General features: G+C 35.2%; 1 protein-coding gene across 1 annotated transcript; it reads left to right on the top strand.

The window, feature by feature from the left end:
• The first annotated feature begins 14,653 nt into the window (after nt 1–14,653).
• Nucleotides 14,654–17,058, top strand: LOC132602841 (uncharacterized). The gene is made up of 3 exons (XM_060315627.1): nt 14,654–14,979; nt 15,364–16,028; nt 16,816–17,058. Exons 1-3 carry the CDS (start codon nt 14,722–14,724, stop codon nt 16,940–16,942), a joined length of 1,050 nt encoding a protein of 349 aa, XP_060171610.1. The 5' UTR covers nt 14,654–14,721; the 3' UTR covers nt 16,943–17,058.
• Nucleotides 17,059–18,139: the final 1,081 nt, after the last annotated feature.

The following is an 18,139-nucleotide window of genomic DNA, read 5'->3' as shown; positions in this document are numbered from 1 at the left end:
CATGAAAGCAATGGAAGTTTTTGGGTTTCACAAAATGAAAGATTTTTTTTTATGTTTTGCTATACATGAATGAAGAGGTTCTGTTGCTATTATGTTCAGTTGTCTTTACTCTTTGTTAAAAATATCGACGTATCAGTTGCTTTCTGCAGGTGATCCTGGATAGGCTCGAGATCTTATCACCCCTCCTCCAACACCCTAGACCAGTTTGTTTTTCATTTCATTGTATTTTTGTAAAGTTTTCATTTGTGAAAGTATTAGATGAAAGTTTTTGGGTTTTTATATATGATTTTGTTTTTATGTTTTGAATGTTTGTTTGGGGATACAATGAAAAGGGCAGCCCGGTGCACTAAGTTCCCGCTATGCGCCGGGTCCGGGGAAGGGCCGGACCACAAGGGTCTATTGTACGTAGCCTTACCTTGCATTTCTGCAAGAGGCTGTTTCCACGGCTCGAACCTGTGACCTCCTGATCACATGGCAACAACTTTACCAGTTACGCTAAGGCACCCCTTCCTGGGGATACAATGAAATGAAATATAAATATGTTTTAGTACACATCTTTATTGTGTTTTCTTTCGTTTCTCCATTGTCTTTAGATTCTGGCACTATGTTAAGCGATGCAACGTTAAAAATTATAAACCAACATAATCTGTACTAATTCAGAGACTATGAGAAACTATGGACCTTAAGAATCAATAATAAACTTAAAAAAAAAATAAAGACAAATTGTTGGATGGGAAGTCTGACAGGTTATTGAAACCCAAGCCTCAAACCCCAAACCCTAGACCCCAATTTGCACAAATCTAACAGATCGTGAACAAGTATATAATAAACCGGAACATTGTCCATGGACAACTGATATAGTTTCGACTTGACTACATCATTTGTCAATAATCGATCAATTGGTATATAGACTAAGGCCAATATTTGTCTAAAAAGGCAATAACTAAATAAATAAAATTAAAAAAGGGACTTAACACTACTTAAATATTATAATAATGACTTTAATACATCATATAAGAGTCCCAATCAATTAGACACTTGGTCCAAAGAGTTTTAGGATAAGTAATAGTCCTTAAAGCACTAATATTCATTTAAAAAGCAATAAATAAATAAAATACAATAAAAAGGAACTTCCCACTATTTAAATATTATAATAACACTTTAATGCATCATATGAGAGTCCCCATCAATTAGACACATAATCGAAAGATTGAATCGATCATCAGGAAAAAAAAAGTCCAAAAATTAGGATACATTATGGGAAAATCAAACTTCCATCGAAGAGAACAAAATGAAAGGATTTCATAAAAATTTCCATAGAATCGATAATGAAGTTTTCATTCTATACATGCTAGATCATGAATTAGTAGCTACTTTCAATTTCCAAAAAAACAATCCCAATTGTGTCGAACTTTCCAATTATGGAATAGTTACGTAATCTTCATGAATAGGATCAAACCTTATTAAATGGTATTTACATGAGGTTCCCCTTCAAGAAAATACCCAATAGGGCTTAGTTGATCCATGATTTATTTTTCATCTTTCGTTTCCGCTTTTAGGACAAGTGATGGTCCTCAAAGCACTACTATTTAGCTAAAAATGAAATAAATAAAACTAAAATAAAAGACTTACCACTATTTGAACATGACAATAGTACTTTATTATATCATATGTGAGTCTCCATCAATTGGTGACATGATCTAATGAGATTGAGAACAAGAAATGGTTGTACAAAGCATTTTCTTAGAACAAGATTGTGCTTTAAGAATCATTTCTTGTTCTCAAACTAATTGAATAGCAGTGCTATGATAAACATTACATGTCCTATAACTCTTTGGATCACGTGTCTGATTGACGGGGACTCTCATATGATGTATTAAAGTTTATTATAATGTTTAAATAGTGGCAAGTCCTTTTTTTAATTTTATTTATTTATTGCCTTTTTAGATAAATATTAGTGCAAAGATCATTATTTGTCCTAAAACTCTTTGAATCATGTGTCTAATTGATTGGACTCACATATGATATATTAAAATATTATTATAATATTTAATAATGGTAAGTCCCTTTTTTAAATTTTATTTATTGCATTTTTAGACAAATATTGGCCTTAATCTATATATTCCAATTGATCGGTTATTGACAAATGAAGTAGTGAGCCGAAACTACATATGTTGGCTACTAACAATATTCCAATTTATTATATACCTATCCATTGTCTATTAGATTTGTGCAAATTGGAATTTGAGGTCTGGGGTTTGGGGTCCGTTAGAATTATACAAAGTCATCAGGCTTCCCATTCCAACAATCGCCTTTATTTCTTTGATTTATTATTGATCATTAAGGTCCATAATTGCTCATTGTTGATGGTCGATCATCAACTTATAGTTAGCCTATGCTCATTTTTCAAGTGGTCGATTATAGAGCCGTTACACTTAGCATTATTTTGTCTCACTGATCACACATTTTTTCCAACGGTAATAAAATAAAAAAATCTTAAAGTATTACTGTAGTGCTTTGAGGATCATCACTTGTTCTCAAACTCATTAGATCACGTGTCCAATTGATTGGGGCTCTCATATGATATATTAAAGGATTAATTTTATGTTTAAATGGTTTTAAGTCCCCATTATAATTTAATTTATTTATTTATGTTTTTTAATCAAATAGTAGTGCTTTGAGGACCGTTATTCGTTCTCAAACTCATTAGATCATGTGTCCAATTGATAGAAGCTCCCACATGATATATTAAATAATTAGTTTCATGTTTAAATGGTGGAATTAGTTCCCTTATTATGTTAAATTCACGACAGGGACGAAAATTTAGAGAGACAGAATAATAGGAGAAGTCTTTCTAAGGTTCATTCATTATAATAACCTCCTTATATACAAGTAAGGTCTCTCCTTGACCAGTCTAACAAGGTAGCCTTATTCTAAAATAACTAAAATCCTATTTTACCATAATTATAAATTCATCATAAATAACTATTACAATTATACCGAAACGCTGACATGTCCGGACCAACTGGTCTTGTCACATTCGGTCTCAATACCCCACCTCAAGTTGGAGCATGAGGGTCTCGAATGCCCAACTTACCAAGTAAATACTGATGCTGCGATTTGCCTAAAGCCTTTGTAAACACATCGGCCAGTTGCTCATTGGTAGACACATGACTGGAAAGTATGACTCTAGACTACAGTGCGTCCCAAACATAGTGACAGTCGACTTCAATGTGTTTAGTCCATTCATGAAACACCGAATTTTGCGCAATATATAATGCCGCTTGACTATCAGTACATTTTCACCAGAGATTTATGTTCAACACCCAAACTATGCAAAATTCCTTTTAGCCATTTCAACTCACAGACCGTCATTGCCATTGATCGATATTCGCCCTCCGATGACGAACGAGAGACAATGTGCTGTTTCTTGGTCTTTTATGATACGGGTGAATTCCTAAGGGAGATAAACCAATCAGTAAGTGATTTTCGAGTCAACGGATATCTAAACCAGTCCGAATCACATCATTCATACAATTGGATATCACAATCTCTTCTCATCACAATGCCTTGTCCTGGGTTCTTCTTCAAGTAGCGCACCACCTGGAGTGCTGCATTCCAGTGTGCTTCCTTTGGTTGCTACATGAATTGGGGCAGAACATGAAAGCAATACGACAACTCAGGTCTCGTAAAACTGAGGTATATTAGTGTATTGACCAGACGTTGGTATGATTCCGGATCTCCCAATAAGGCTCCCTTGGCTAGCGCTAAACCGCGATTATGTTCCATAGAAATATTGAGTCGTTTAGCTCCCAGCAAACCGACCTCAGAGATTACGTCTAAGGCATATTTCCATTGACAAAGAAATAGTCCAGTTGGTCCTCGTGCAACTTCAACTCCTAGAAATTACTTCAAGGGCCCAAATACTTCATGTGTAAGCATGCACGTAGGTAGTCTTTGAATTGTTCAATGGCACTATGATTGTTGCCGGAGAAAATCAAGTCATCCACATAGACTAAGACGTTAAGTTGCATACCTCCTCGGTGCATTGTGAATAGAGAGTAGTTAGAGTATGACTGTTTGAACCCATATTTTATCAATACACTCGACAATTTCCCAAACCAGCACCGTGGGACTTGTTTCAAATCATACAAAGATTTTTGGAGTCGACACACTTGGTCATAACCATGCACGCAGAATCCCAATGGAAATTTCATGTAAACTTCCTCCGTAAGATCGTCATGCAAGAAGGCAATATAAACATCCATCTGGCTCAACTCCCAATTACACGCAGCCATAACAGCCAGAAAGATCCGAATAGTTACTACGTTAGCAACTGGAGAAAATGTTTCATTGTAGTCAATTCCTTCCTTCTATTTATTTTCGAAAATAACTAAATGAGTTTTATATCACTCAATTGTCCCGTCAGAGTTGTATTTGATCTTGTACACCCATCGACATCTGAGTGCTTTCTTATCTGGTGGAAATGTTTCTAATGTCCATGCTCCATTATCCTCCAATGCTTGGATCTCTTGCTGCATTACTTTTTTCCAATGTTCCTTTTTCATGGCTTCTGAGAAGGTTTTTGGCTCAGTTCCTGTGCTGATCGCTGCCCGGAATTTTTTGTGTTGCACGGAGAAATTATCACAAGATATATAGTGAGTTAAACGATAGGGCGCACCTGAGGTTGCCGAGGATCGGGCAGATGCATTGATGAACTTTCTTTCTGAAATGGTTCAGTGACGTAGTCGCGCAATCGAATCTATTCATGTTTCTAACGTTTACCCCAACCCAATTGTTCCTCCGGTGTTATATCGTTAGCACGAATATCTTCTTTCTGTACTTCCACCCCATTTTCTCTATCTGGACAGGCATCTATCTAGTCCAATTCTGGCTGTTGTGTGGGTTCGTTGTTAGATGTCAGTACTTCATCCATCCAGGTTTCGTTCATTCCTACATTATCAGTCCGATCTTTCTCAAAGTCGTGTTGGTTTCTCTTTTCCTCAGTTTTGTCCGGGGTCACTTCTACGTTGTCAACTAAGTTACCTGATCCTACAACAAAGGGGAACTTAGTCTTATAGAAGTCTATAGCTCTTGAAACTAAATATACATCATTCTTTAAGTCATACAACCTCCAACCTTTTTGTCCATAGGGGTATCTCAAGAATACACACCTAAGACTCCTACTCTCAAACTTGTCCCTCATTCTTCCCTTTGTGTGTGTATAGCACAGTGACCCTAGCACCTTTAAGTGTTCATAATAGGGTGCTTCCCTGTACAAAACATCATAGGGGATTTTCCCATTCAAAATCGAGGATGGTGTTCTATTGATCAAATACACTGCAGTCAAAACTCATCCACCCTAGAACTTTATTATAAGATGACCCTTAAATCTTAATGTGCGTGCCACATTAAGAATGTGACAGCGTTTCCTATCGATTCTTCCATTCTGTTATGGTGTTCCTGTGCAAGATGTTTGAAAAGGAATTCCATATTTGAAGAAGTAGTTCTTTATACATGTGAATTCGTTTCCGTTATCACTTCTAACAATCTTCACCTTCTTACCAAACTGGCTATCTAACAAGGTGAAGAATTTTTTTCAAGATTTGGGACACTTCTTTCTTATCAATTAAGAGAAAATCCACACGGCTCACGAACGATCATCCACAATAGTAAAAACATATGATGCACCACAAGATGAAGGGTTGTATCTGATCCTCATAAATCACAATGAATCATATCAAAAATATCCGAAGCTATATTATCACTTAAAGAAAAAACACTTCTGGTTTGTTTTGCCCTTTGGCATACATCACATTCTTTATCTAATCTAATACTACTCTCTTTTTGTCCTAATGCCGTAATAGGTTTCGTCACTTGTGCTGAAGGATGACTTAACCATTTGTGCCAATGGTCGAACCAATCGACTGCCTCCGTCTTCATAGCTCGTATCCACGACACATTTCGAAAATAGTAAAGTCCACCTTGACGCTCACCCGTTCCAAGCAGCTTCCTTGTGGTGGGGTCCTGTATAGAACACATAATTTTGTTAAAATTTACATCACAATCTAAATGATCAACAAGTTGTGACACAGAAATCAATTTGCATGTTAAATCTGAAACATAATGGACATCATTCAACCAAATCCTATTATTTAGCTTGATTGTTCCTTCTCTCGTGGCCACCGAGCTACTTTCATTCAGATGCCCAACCGGACACTTAGGAATGTCTCGCTGGTCGCTCAGATCCTCTGGATTACCTGTCACATGGTTGGTAGCTCCGGAGTCAGTAATCCAGGATGAGTTTTCGGCCTTACCGTCCATCTTTCCATTTGGGTTTATTCCTTTAGAATTTAGCATGTGGTCTTCCGGATCGCTTCGCTTAATGTCACGCCCCAAATGCCGATAAGTGGTACGGGCACCTACCATATCCCACCTCGGTAGGAGAACCCTTTCCTTAATCAGTTATACAACAATAATTACTAAATAAAGTGAAATTAATGAAGAGTCTAACATATATTTTGAATACTGACCCCCTTTCTTCAGGGGCTGCGTTTCATGCCCGTAGGTACAGATCTTTCTGTTGTACGTATTTATGTATATATGACTATTTCAGAGGTACGGCGGGGCCCTGTCCCGTCATATGGTTCTGTTATGTTGTTAGAGGCCTGTAGACATATATGTGGGTCGTGGGTCGCTATTGTTCGGTTATGTCTGGGGTTTGCATCTAAGCAATCTTATTCGCTATAACGGCCTCAACGACTTGTATGTATATATATGCGTATGTATATGCTTTGATATGATATGTGCGTTATATGTGACCACTTCAGGTTAATATCGATATAAATTAATTTATGTTGGACATGAATAAAATATAGCTAAGTTGATTTAGTAATCAGGTGTGTATGGGTATCCAGCTCGGGCACCAGTCACGGCCCACGGGGTTGGGTCGTGACAAAACCTAATTCTACATACCACCCAAGGAAAATGGTCAGAAATAGTACAAGAGCCACTAATCAACGTGTCTGAATAATACATGAGTCTCAAAACTAGAAATACTGTCTAAGGATCAAAGTAAGACAAGTAGTAAAGAAGGAGTCCCAGGGGTGGCGGACTTGTCCAGTAAGCTCACCCTAGCAAACTTCGCAGATAGCCTCGGGATCAATTTCGAGGTGCAAAAGTGGTATCGATCTCGTACTCTGCACTAAAAAAGAATGCAGCAAAGTAGGGTAAGTACAAACAACAGTACTGGTAGGTATCATAAGCCGACAACAACTAGCTAACATATACACAGGAAGAAACTGAAAGATAGACATGCTCGCAATCAAGTACAAGTAGAAATCACAATCCACTATATCAGTCTAAATATAGAAAGACATATACAGAATCCAAGGTATAAAAGAATGATATGAAGAATGAATACGCAACGCAAGGCAATACAATATAATACAATGAATGCAATGCCCGTACACACATGATATGGCGGTGTAGATCGTCGCCTAGCAGCCATGACCCATGGGGTACTCGGGAAGTCCATGTACCACTCTCACGATTCCGGTAAGGACCTCGGGCCTCGTTTACTCTCACAATCCTGGTAAGAACCATGGGCCTCGTGTACTCTCACGATCTCGGTAAGGACCTCGAGCCTCGTGTACTCTCTTCTTTATCATCACTTCCAATCAAGTCACAACACAACTATATAAGGCTACAAGCCAACAAATCAATCAACAATACGAACCTAGTCCATCCCAACTTCGTACCCGAAAGCGTACATGCTTTCTCCGACAATATCTAATTATACATATGTTTCGCTAATCGAAGTCTAACCAAAAAGGTAAGCCATAACCTACCTCAAAGCCGAACGAGAGCCACAAACAATCAAACTTGAGCTTTATCCTTCCGGAACGCTTCTGAACGATCAAAATATAACGATTAAATATTCTATGTTAATAAATTACAATTCCATCCACAAATAGGATCACAATTCATATATATACACACACACACACACACACACACACACACACACATTTGTAGGACTAGGACTCGAAACCTTCAATTACCCCAAAATCTTAATATAGGATTAACATCTCACTTTTCATGACGCAAATACCACGAGTTTAAAGGTGTACATAGAATCCAATACCCGAATATTCAATTACTTATATCCAATATATATATATATATATATATATATATATATATATATATATATATATATATATATATATATATAAAGAAAATGGAACTTGCTAACCTAATAACTATGATCGAAGATGAAACTATAAGCAATTTTGAGAGCAGTGTTCGCGAAACCAGGGACAATTTTTAAGAACATTATTTATCGATCCTTGAGCCATTATACATGAAACCATAATCATTAGTCATTAATACCTCATAACTACTATGCATTACTTATCCAAAATTATTTCTCCCTCCGTAAAATTTTGAAACCAGTAGAACTCTAAAATTATTACTCCCTCTGCAAAATTTTGAAACTAGTAGAACCCAAGGTAGATAATGAATTCAATCTCCTAAATAGTATTAAAATAATATTTCTCCACAATGGTACCTACATATACGTACTACATGAATTCACTCCCCTAAATAATATTAAAATAATATTTCTCCACAATAGTACACTGCACGTACTTACTACATGAATTCAATCCCCTAAATAATATTAAAATAATATCTTTCCACAATAGTACACTGCATACATGTACTACCCATAATAATTGCAACATTCTACTACTATTTTCTTAATTTTCAGCTAAACGTGTAGCCTACTCATCAACCTAATGATTACTTTTTTTTAAAATATTACTAGTACAACAATTTAATTCCATGGTCACGGGAATGGGGTTGAATAATTTACTTGCAATTGGTTATGTTTTCCCTTGTTGTGCAGAGTTTGTGTGCAATCTTTTATTTTTCAACTGCTCCTAGGCTTTTGTTTTTCTATGCAGTTAATGAATTTAGACTCTATGTAGTAGGTCTTCCACGGAAGGGCCACTATGGAGAAGTTGTGTGGGCCTAATCTGATTATTTATCACAATAACTTCCTTAATTCCGTAACTATTTGTCTACTTTAAAAATTATCCACTCCATCAAATACTATATTTACCAACTTATACCTTATACGGGTATAATATTCCTATGAATAAACTATTCACAGACGATAAATAAATAAATAAATAAATAAATAAATAAATAAATAAATATTCAAATATTTCGCCGTCAATTAAATAACTGAGTCACCCATTACCGCAAGCTATAAACACTAAAATAAGACCACAGAAAGGGTGTTTTAGGAATACTAGGTCTAAAAGTGCTAAACGACCAAATGGGTCGTTGCACTTAAATTGTGAGGTCCTGTCCCGCCTGTGTTCATCTGCCCTATCTCTGTCTAAACTCCTTGCCTGGCAACCACTGGGTTAGCCCGGTAGTTGCCTCTTCCACGTCCGGATCCTGATCCACCCTCTGCTGTTGTTGTCCTCTTCCTCTGATTTTTTCATTTTTTTTAATTTCCTGGCCACCAATCCGGATAGCCAATAAGTTGAAAACATCCGTTAATGACGTGTCCGGATCTCTTACAATGTGTTTGCAGAATGCACTATCGTTTTTCCCTTCACTTTGGTCACGGTGAGGGTTTCTCCCTTGCATGGAGAAAGACATGGTTTCATTCCGGTCCTTCGCTTTTTGTGTGATTCCTCTCACACGCTCTTCTTGTACCAGCTTCGAGTAGACCTTATTTAATGTTGGCAATGGTTCTTGGGCCAATATGTTTGACCTCGCCGTTCCATACATTTCTTCCTCCAATCCCATGAGGAAAAGATGTACTTTTTCTTCTTCTCTTTTGGTTTCTAGGGCCGTCCTTAGATTGCACGTGCACTTTCCACACTTGCAAGTCGGAATCTGGTCATAATTTGCTAATTCCTCCCACGTCGACATTTCAGTATAATTGTAATTATTTATGGTGAATTTGTAATTATGGTAAAATAGGATTTTAGTTCTTTTAGAATAGGGTTACATTGTTAGAGTAGGGCAAGGAGAAACCTTACTTGTATATAAGGAGGTCATTATGATGAATAAAATGTAGAAAGAATTCTCCCATTATTCTGTCTCTCTAAATTTTAGTCCCTATCCTGAATTTAACATATTATAATCTAATTAATTAATTAATTGCTTTTTAGCCAAATAGTCTAGCCTATTTATGACATATTTGACCATAGTCCATTATTAACATGGGGGATAGTTGATGATCGTTGGTGAAGTGGTTGAGCTTTTACAACAATGGAGAAATTAATTAGAGATAGCAATGATAACAATACCTGAGAGTTTTAAGATACCATGGCTGAATTTGAGATGCTTTCCGTCGTTGGGGATGCTTTACCGATGGCAAGCCTGAACTTTTGATCGGAAAAAGGGTTTCGAAAGGGGAGAAATTCAGGAGCTTTGTAGGGAAGAAATTAGTTTTTTTTTTTAAATTTCTAAATCTCGTAATTAAAATGTTAGGGGTGAGACTATTTTATATTTTCAAGACTTTGGGGCTGGGGCGTAAGTTTTTTAAGACTTTGGGGATGGCGACTATTTTATATTTTACAAGACTTTGGTACTATGGTTGACAACTTTTTAACTTGCTTTGCTGATGTCATAAAGGTGGCATTTCATCTAATACTTTAAGACTGGTGGTCTTTTACTCAAGAGATAATGCTTAAAAACAAATATGAACCATCACTTTTTCGTGAGTTTCCCACCTGAACGATTATGTGTGCTCTTCTTCTATCTGAACTATCACCTACTATCAGTTGTTTACTTTTCATACCTGAACGATGGTGATAGTTCAGGTAGGAAAAGAAAACAACTGATAGTTGAGGTGTGATTTTGATAAATAGTTAATGATTGTTCGGATAGAAAATTCGCGCACCTGATCATGGTTCAGGTAGAAAATTCACAGTGATAGTTCAAATGTGTTTTTAATCATTTACTCGAGAAAAATCCTTTCGTTATATCTTTTCTTGTAACTATGTGAAGCATATCACTTGTAATAATATCTAATATACCAAACAAAAACTTATAGTAATATCTACCTTAGCTTTTCTCTCTTCCTACGGTCATCAACTTTTCTGTAACCAGTTATTCTACCCCCCCCCCCCCCCCCCCCCCAAAAAAAAAAAAAAAAAAAACTAATAAATACATTCAGTTCGTATTATTTAGTTGTAAGAATTTTGTTATACTCTTGAAAATCATTTAGTAGCTTAATTATAACGATGAACCATGTTACTTGTTACTCCTGTTTTTGATATAGTTTGATTTGACACAAAGTTTAATAAAGAAGAGAAATATTTTTGAAATCTGTGATCTTAAATATGCTATAATATTTGTGTAGCCATAAAACTTTTGAAACTTGTAATTTTAAATATGTCATAGCATTTGTGCGGTTATAAAACTTCCCATTAAGGAAATAATGTCACAATCCAAGCCCATGACACATATTGTTCATTTTGGCCAAACATACCTCACATATTTGTCCCTCGAATTACATCATCGTAGAGTCCAGAAGTGAACATACCATGTAAGCTTCTAGTATGTCTTATAAATCTATTCATTTTACTCTCACATTCCCACGTGAGATTCACCTAATGTGTGATGTGACCTACTTCTTCTCTATGAACCGCCCTCCGTTACTAGCGTCACATATAAAAATGCGCCATATAAGGAGAAAGCCCAAAAACAAAAAACAAAAAAAACAAAAAAGACAACAGGACATAAACGAATCCAAGTCCCCTCCAGTAGCACTCCAGTAGCACATCTTTACACATGTCCAATTAACTATTTAATGGTTAAGATTCATTTTGCTAACCAACTAATCTTAACCAGGGTTAATAGCTTCTCTCTCGCACTTCCCCTTAGTTGCTTCTCTAAACCTATCCACAATAAAACGAGATGAAATAACTAAAACGTTGTGCAAATCACAAAATTCTCAGAAATTAAAATTTCATAATTAAGTGTAGTCTTCAACATACACATAAATAAAAAGGGTATCTCATAAAAGAAACTATAGAGAAGGAGAGTTTAGGAGGGCAAAAACATAGTCTTTGTTTGACAATAATGGTGAGAACAGAGCAACATAAACTGATTTTGTTGGTTGCACTCAGAGGCATAGGCGTATGTAGCATTCAAAGTGTAGGTTCAATTGAATCCCTAACTTTCAATGCGGAACATAAATTTATTAAAATTATAATAAATAATAGACATAAACTCATAACTTTTAAAATACAATAAATTTAACTAAAAATTTTAAAAGGTTAAACTCATAAAATTTAAATCGGACTTGCGCTAGTGGGTTTAATGGAGAGATCCTCTGGAGAGAGGAAGGCTGCTGCTGGCAGCAACGAGGAAAAGAGTGAAGAAGGAGAACTACTAACTAGAGTTAATATTATTTTTTGGTTAATAAAGTGAATCTCAAACATTAAATAATTATAGGGACACATGTGAGTTTTTAAGATGGGATTGGACCAAATGGACAGATGAGGTACTTGAGAGGAGCCAGTCCCGACATAAACGCGGCGTTAAAAGGTTTAATATCGGCCTTACTTTCTTTGCAGATATGACACAGTCACGTGCAGGCATTATTTGAATTTTGTTAGGTCAAATCTCAAGGCTGACACGTTTTTCTCATTCACTCTTTGCTTATATACCTACCAACAAGTAAGGTGCTGTTTGCTTTGGATTTTAGGAAATACAATTGTCACATAGAGCCTGTTTGGATGGCTCATGCCTATAAGCTATTTGTAGCTTATAAGTTAAAAAAATAAATTAAAATAATTTAATTTAAATTATTTTTAGTTTATAAGTTACTTTAAATAAGTTAGGTCAAATGAGTTCAATTAATTTTTTGAGCTTACTTCAAGCATAAAATAACTTTAAGCTGGCTAGTCAAACACTTAAAAAAACTGAAAACGGCTTATATGCAACTTATATGTCAATCCAAACGGGCTCATAGTAAAAGTTTATAGAATGCATGGTTGAGATTTGAGGAGATTGAATCGGCATATGGATATGAACTTGAAATTGTGATTTGAATTCAATTATTTGGGTAGAAACTGATTTGAAGTTGAAATCGTGTTTGGACATATAATTTAAAATTATGGGTCTTTTTTTGGGAAATTAAAATCACAAATTTGGAATTGAAATTCTACCTTTTAGGTGAATTTGACTTTAAAATCAAAATTTCAAGCTAAAGTTTAATTTATCCAAAATGTCATAAACAAACACAAATTTCAAATTTGAAGTCCAAGTTGCATGTCCGAGCAACTCTTAATTTTCATGTAGGAACCGACATTAGTCAATACTGTCTCCGTCCAATTTCACTGTCACTTTAACTCTATTTATGTCCATTAAAAAAATAATAAATATAATGTACAGTTTATTAAGTTAGCCCTATTTAATAAAGGTGGACTGATTTTTCTTTTTAAATATTATGCATACTTCTTTAATGTTAAGGGTCGATTGCCAATTTAAATTTTGAATTCCTAAAATGATAATTATATTAAAAAAAAATTGAGCTAAACGACACTTAAAATAGGATGGAGTGAGCATAATGTTTTAATTGGATATATGATTCATAGCTTAATTCATCATACACTGGGAGTGGGAGATATGATCGTTTGAAGTTTAGTGTTAGAGTTAGGGGCTCTTGACTAAAAGGACACTTCCCAAACTTAATTAGATAATTAAAGAGTAAATAGTCAAAAACACATTTAAATTATCATTTTTTCATGATTTTTTTACCTGAACTATTAAGTGAGCGAGTTTTTTACCTAAACTATCACTAATTATTTATTAAATCACACTTCAACTATCAGTTGTTTCTTTTTTCTACCTGAACTATCACCATCGTTGTTCACTTTGATAATGTACCATGTTAAAATGACATACAGTAACGCTTAACTGCCTTCAGGAATCCTACTTGTATAATATAAATGATACATGTTGAAGTCGGCTCTATCAATTCTCGTAGAACTTAGAGCAACCAAAATCATGTCCACAGATATTTCAAATACTCGCAATTTAATTTCTCCACATTGACAATATATAGTCTTTTTACACCATCAGGTTAAAATAAGTAACTGTCTATTGTAATCCTAAATTTGGTAATTATTAAGAATATAGTAAATAACCTGCTCAGTAACAAAAGCCATGCCTCAATCCCATGAGAATTCGGATTTCGGCTTACAAAGAAGTCAAAAATAAGGAATTAGCTATGAGTTCATTGCTAATCTATTGCTAAATTAGTTGTAACTAATAGGATTGTATTGTTATCCGTAGTTGATCCATCGTTAAATAGGACTAGCAACGGACTTCTGCGTTTAAGCTAAAGAAATTGCTAAATAACCTGTAGCTAATAGGATTTTTTTTTATTACCTGTCTCTAACCTGTCATTAAATAGGATTAGAAATGAATTTTTTATATTCAACACAGAAGTTATCCGTAGCTAATTCTTGTTTTTATTAGAAATGAATTTTTTATATTCAGCACAGAAGTTTTTTTTTTTTGTAGTGGATCAATCCTCGTAGATCATGATGCTTCATATTTAATCGGCTATAATCCGTTGAAATAATACTAGTATTACTGATAACCTAAAAACTATTCACATCACACTCTATATAATGTGCTTGAGCTCTCACTCCATTTGCTTCAATCAACTCAAGTAGCATGAAGAAACCTCCCTTTTTTCTTCTTCTCATTTTGCTACTTGAAATAATTTCTGTTGAATCCCAAAGTCCAGCACTCTTGAAATATGTGCTTCAATGGCCACCTACTTTCTGTATTAAACTGAATTATCAGGAAGAAGGTAGGTGCAAAGAACCAATTCCTGAACATGAATTCACACTCCATGGCCTTATGCCTGCAGATGAAGAAGGAAATAGCATTGAATGCGACCCCGGCGAAGACCCAAATTGGGATGAACTGGTATATATACACACTTACCTTTCACTCTCGAGAGTTTACATTTTATGCACGAACGATGCAGAAAAATATTTACATAATATAACATACTGCTTTTGGTTCCTCAGTTAACGTAGAGGTCCAGAGATCTTGTTATGTAGATATTTTTTTTTATCACACTGCAGTTTAGACCAATCGAAGTTACAGTACGTAATTGTAACATTCTGGCCACTGCTTAGACAATACACACTCGTATATAGATTTTAAGTCATACATGTTGATGATGCAAAAGTATGCGTTAATCACTTTAGTAATGCAGTTTTAATGTGTTATAGTAGGTCAGTTATCATAAAGATATTATAACCTGCAATGACCTGATTATGCAAATATTTTTTTATGACGCTGCAGTTTGAACCAATTGAAGATGAACTTGTAACATTCTGGCCATCACTTAGAGAAGACTGGAACGAAAGGGACTTATGGGCGCACGAGTGGCGCGCCCATGGAGCATGTGGAGGAACAACACCACAAGAATACTTTGACAAAGCAATAGAGATCAACTACATGCCTGAACAAGGCAACTTGTTCAATTACTTTGAAACAAGTGGGATTATTGCAAGTGATAGCTTGGCTTATCCGAAAGAATATATTGTGGAGGCTGTCCAAAAGGTGTTCAATGAGCGTACTCTAATTCGTCGTCGTCCTCCTGTTCGTCCTCCTCCTCGTCCTCGTTCTCCTCCACCTCCTCGTCCTCGTTCTCCTCCACCTCCTCGTTCTCCCCCACCTCCTCCTCGTAGTCCGCCTCCTCCTCCTCCTAGCCCTCCTCCACCTAGTCCGCCGCCTCCTTCTCCAAGTCCGCCTCCACCTAGTCCACCTCCTCCTTCTCCACCCCTTAATATTTACCTCACATGTATTCCAATTAATCCAGAAAACACTACTCACGTTTACTTGAATGAGGTTACCTTGTGCACTAATCTGGATGGCACTGAATACATTTCATGTCCTTCAGAAGCTGCTCCAACAAGCTGCCCTGATGAAGCTCTGATTATGCTCCCTCATCCACAAGCTCAAGGGTAAGGATTTAATTAGGCTGGATATTTAATTACTTCCTTCATTTCAATTAGGTTTATATAGTTTTGATTTGGCCCACGGGTTAAGAAAGAAAAGTAAAATTTTGGAACTTCTTGTCTTACTTCTGAAAAATTGTGAATTTACGAAGGATGTTCACAGTGGGAAATTTGGGATTCCTCGGAAACATTTCCGCAAGCCAATATCCGCCGAAAAATTCCGTTGTGTATTTGCGCTTTTTAGTAGTGTCTTAAATTTTTCATAACAATATTTGTGTCGCTATAAGTTTTTGAAACTTGTTATCTTAAACAGGTCAAAACAAGTATATTTGTGGCTATATAAACTTCGCATTAAGAAATATATAAATTTGTCATTATTTTTAAACAAAAAAATAATAAAAAAATTAGTGTCAAATAAAATGTCATTAAGAAATATATAAATTTGTCATTCTTTTTAAACAAACAAATAATAAAAAATTAGTGTCAAATAAAATGGAATAGAAGGAGTACATCTAATCAATGAATGCAAGAGCTCACTTTAATTATTACTTAACTATGTATATACATGCACGGATGTCTATATTACTTAACTAAGATTAAGCAATACGCATTAGATCTCACTTTAATTATTAAGCAACTATGTACTAAGATTAAATTGTTTGATCGGATATAACACTGAATTCAGGTAAATGTTTCCGATTTAACTTGATACTAAAGTTTTATTATATAACCTGACTATATAATTTTTTTTTTACATTTATCAGTGATATTACCTTTATACATTTCTTTGTAGGCCTGAGGATCCACCTGAGGATCCGCCTGAGGATCCGCCTGAGGATCCACCTGAGGATATCTGGAAGACACGGATGGAACGCATCCTACGTTTGAACAATCTACGGCTGAAATTAATGCTGGCTTAGAATAATAATAATTTATTATTATTAAGAAAGAGAGAATGGAAGATGTTGTGTTAAAATAATGCATAACTATATGAAGTGTTATCTTGAATAAAAAATTTATTCTATTCTCCTTTTAACATTGGTTTGCAACGTAATCAAGCCAGATTTTCGCAAAAGAGTCATGTTTGTTTAGTAAATAAAATGTATAAATTTATATGTAGGATGGCGATTACAATAAATACGGTCAAATATTTTCAAAATATATTTGAAGTTTAACGATAACATAAAGAAATAATACAAGGGAAAATGTCAAAATTTACCCATATACTAACCGAAATTGAATAACTTTGCTATCCCTTAAACATCTGGTCTAGTCGTATTCTTGCCGTTTGAAGAAGTCCAACGTGAAACATGCACACTCTCACTTATCCAAATTCTTCTTGAAAAAAGTCCATTAGGGGCCATGGCCAAAATTAAGACTTTTTCCTAACAGCAGGGTTACATTAGATCAAAAGTTTAATGGAAGGCAACATTACTCGATTTAAGATAGTATATGAGCAAATTTAATCGCTAGCCTTAATAACAAAAAAGGAGTTGTCTTATTTTGAAAAAAATTAACATAACATACCCAATATAATGACAAATCTTTGAGAACATTTTCATCAAAATATTATGAGATATAAGGGTATTGTAACATTATTGAAACTATGGAAAATGGTCAAAATTATCCTTAAATTATTCAAAATAAACCATTTTATTCTTCGTTAAATTTTGATAACAAAAATGTCCTCGCAGTTAGATTTTTGGACCACAGTACTTATGTATTGAATATTACATAAATTTGTTTAATAATAAGTTGGATCGAAGTCCTATTTGAATTTAAGAGAATATAACATAGCGTTTCAGGTTCAAATCCCAGTAGAAACAAAAATACTAAGTGATTTCTTCCCATGTGTTTCAGCCTTGGTGGATAGAGTTACCTAGTATTTGTTGCTGGTGGGAGGTGACATGTATCCGGCAAAATTAGTCATGGTGCGCACAAGCTGGCCCGGACACTATGGTTATAAAAAAAACATAGCGTGGCCCAACAAAATTGCAAATCAGCCAATAACAGTCTTTTTTTTATATTTTCAACAGAAAACACCGGGTTCAGCAAACCATTAAATCAAAGTTTAATTTTGACATGATGGTTATTATCATTTAACTCACTATTTTAGA

Source organism: Lycium barbarum, chromosome 7 (assembly GCF_019175385.1).
Source record: "Lycium barbarum isolate Lr01 chromosome 7, ASM1917538v2, whole genome shotgun sequence".
NCBI classification, from domain to species: domain Eukaryota; kingdom Viridiplantae; phylum Streptophyta; class Magnoliopsida; order Solanales; family Solanaceae; genus Lycium; species Lycium barbarum.
The sequence above is the reverse complement of the archived record's forward strand: the minus strand, read 5'-3'. Positions and strand labels throughout refer to the sequence as shown.

Excerpts from the sequence above, each read along its gene's own strand:
- LOC132602841 (XM_060315627.1), top strand. The coding sequence starts at position 14,722 with ATGAAGAAACCTCCCTTTTTTCTTCTTCTCATTTTGCTACTTGAAATA. Across the intron at positions 14,980-15,363 it reads ACCCAAATTGGGATGAACTG|TTTGAACCAATTGAAGATGA; the intron begins GTATATATACAC and ends ATGACGCTGCAG. Across the intron at positions 16,029-16,815 it reads CCTCATCCACAAGCTCAAGG|GCCTGAGGATCCACCTGAGG; the intron begins GTAAGGATTTAA and ends ATTTCTTTGTAG.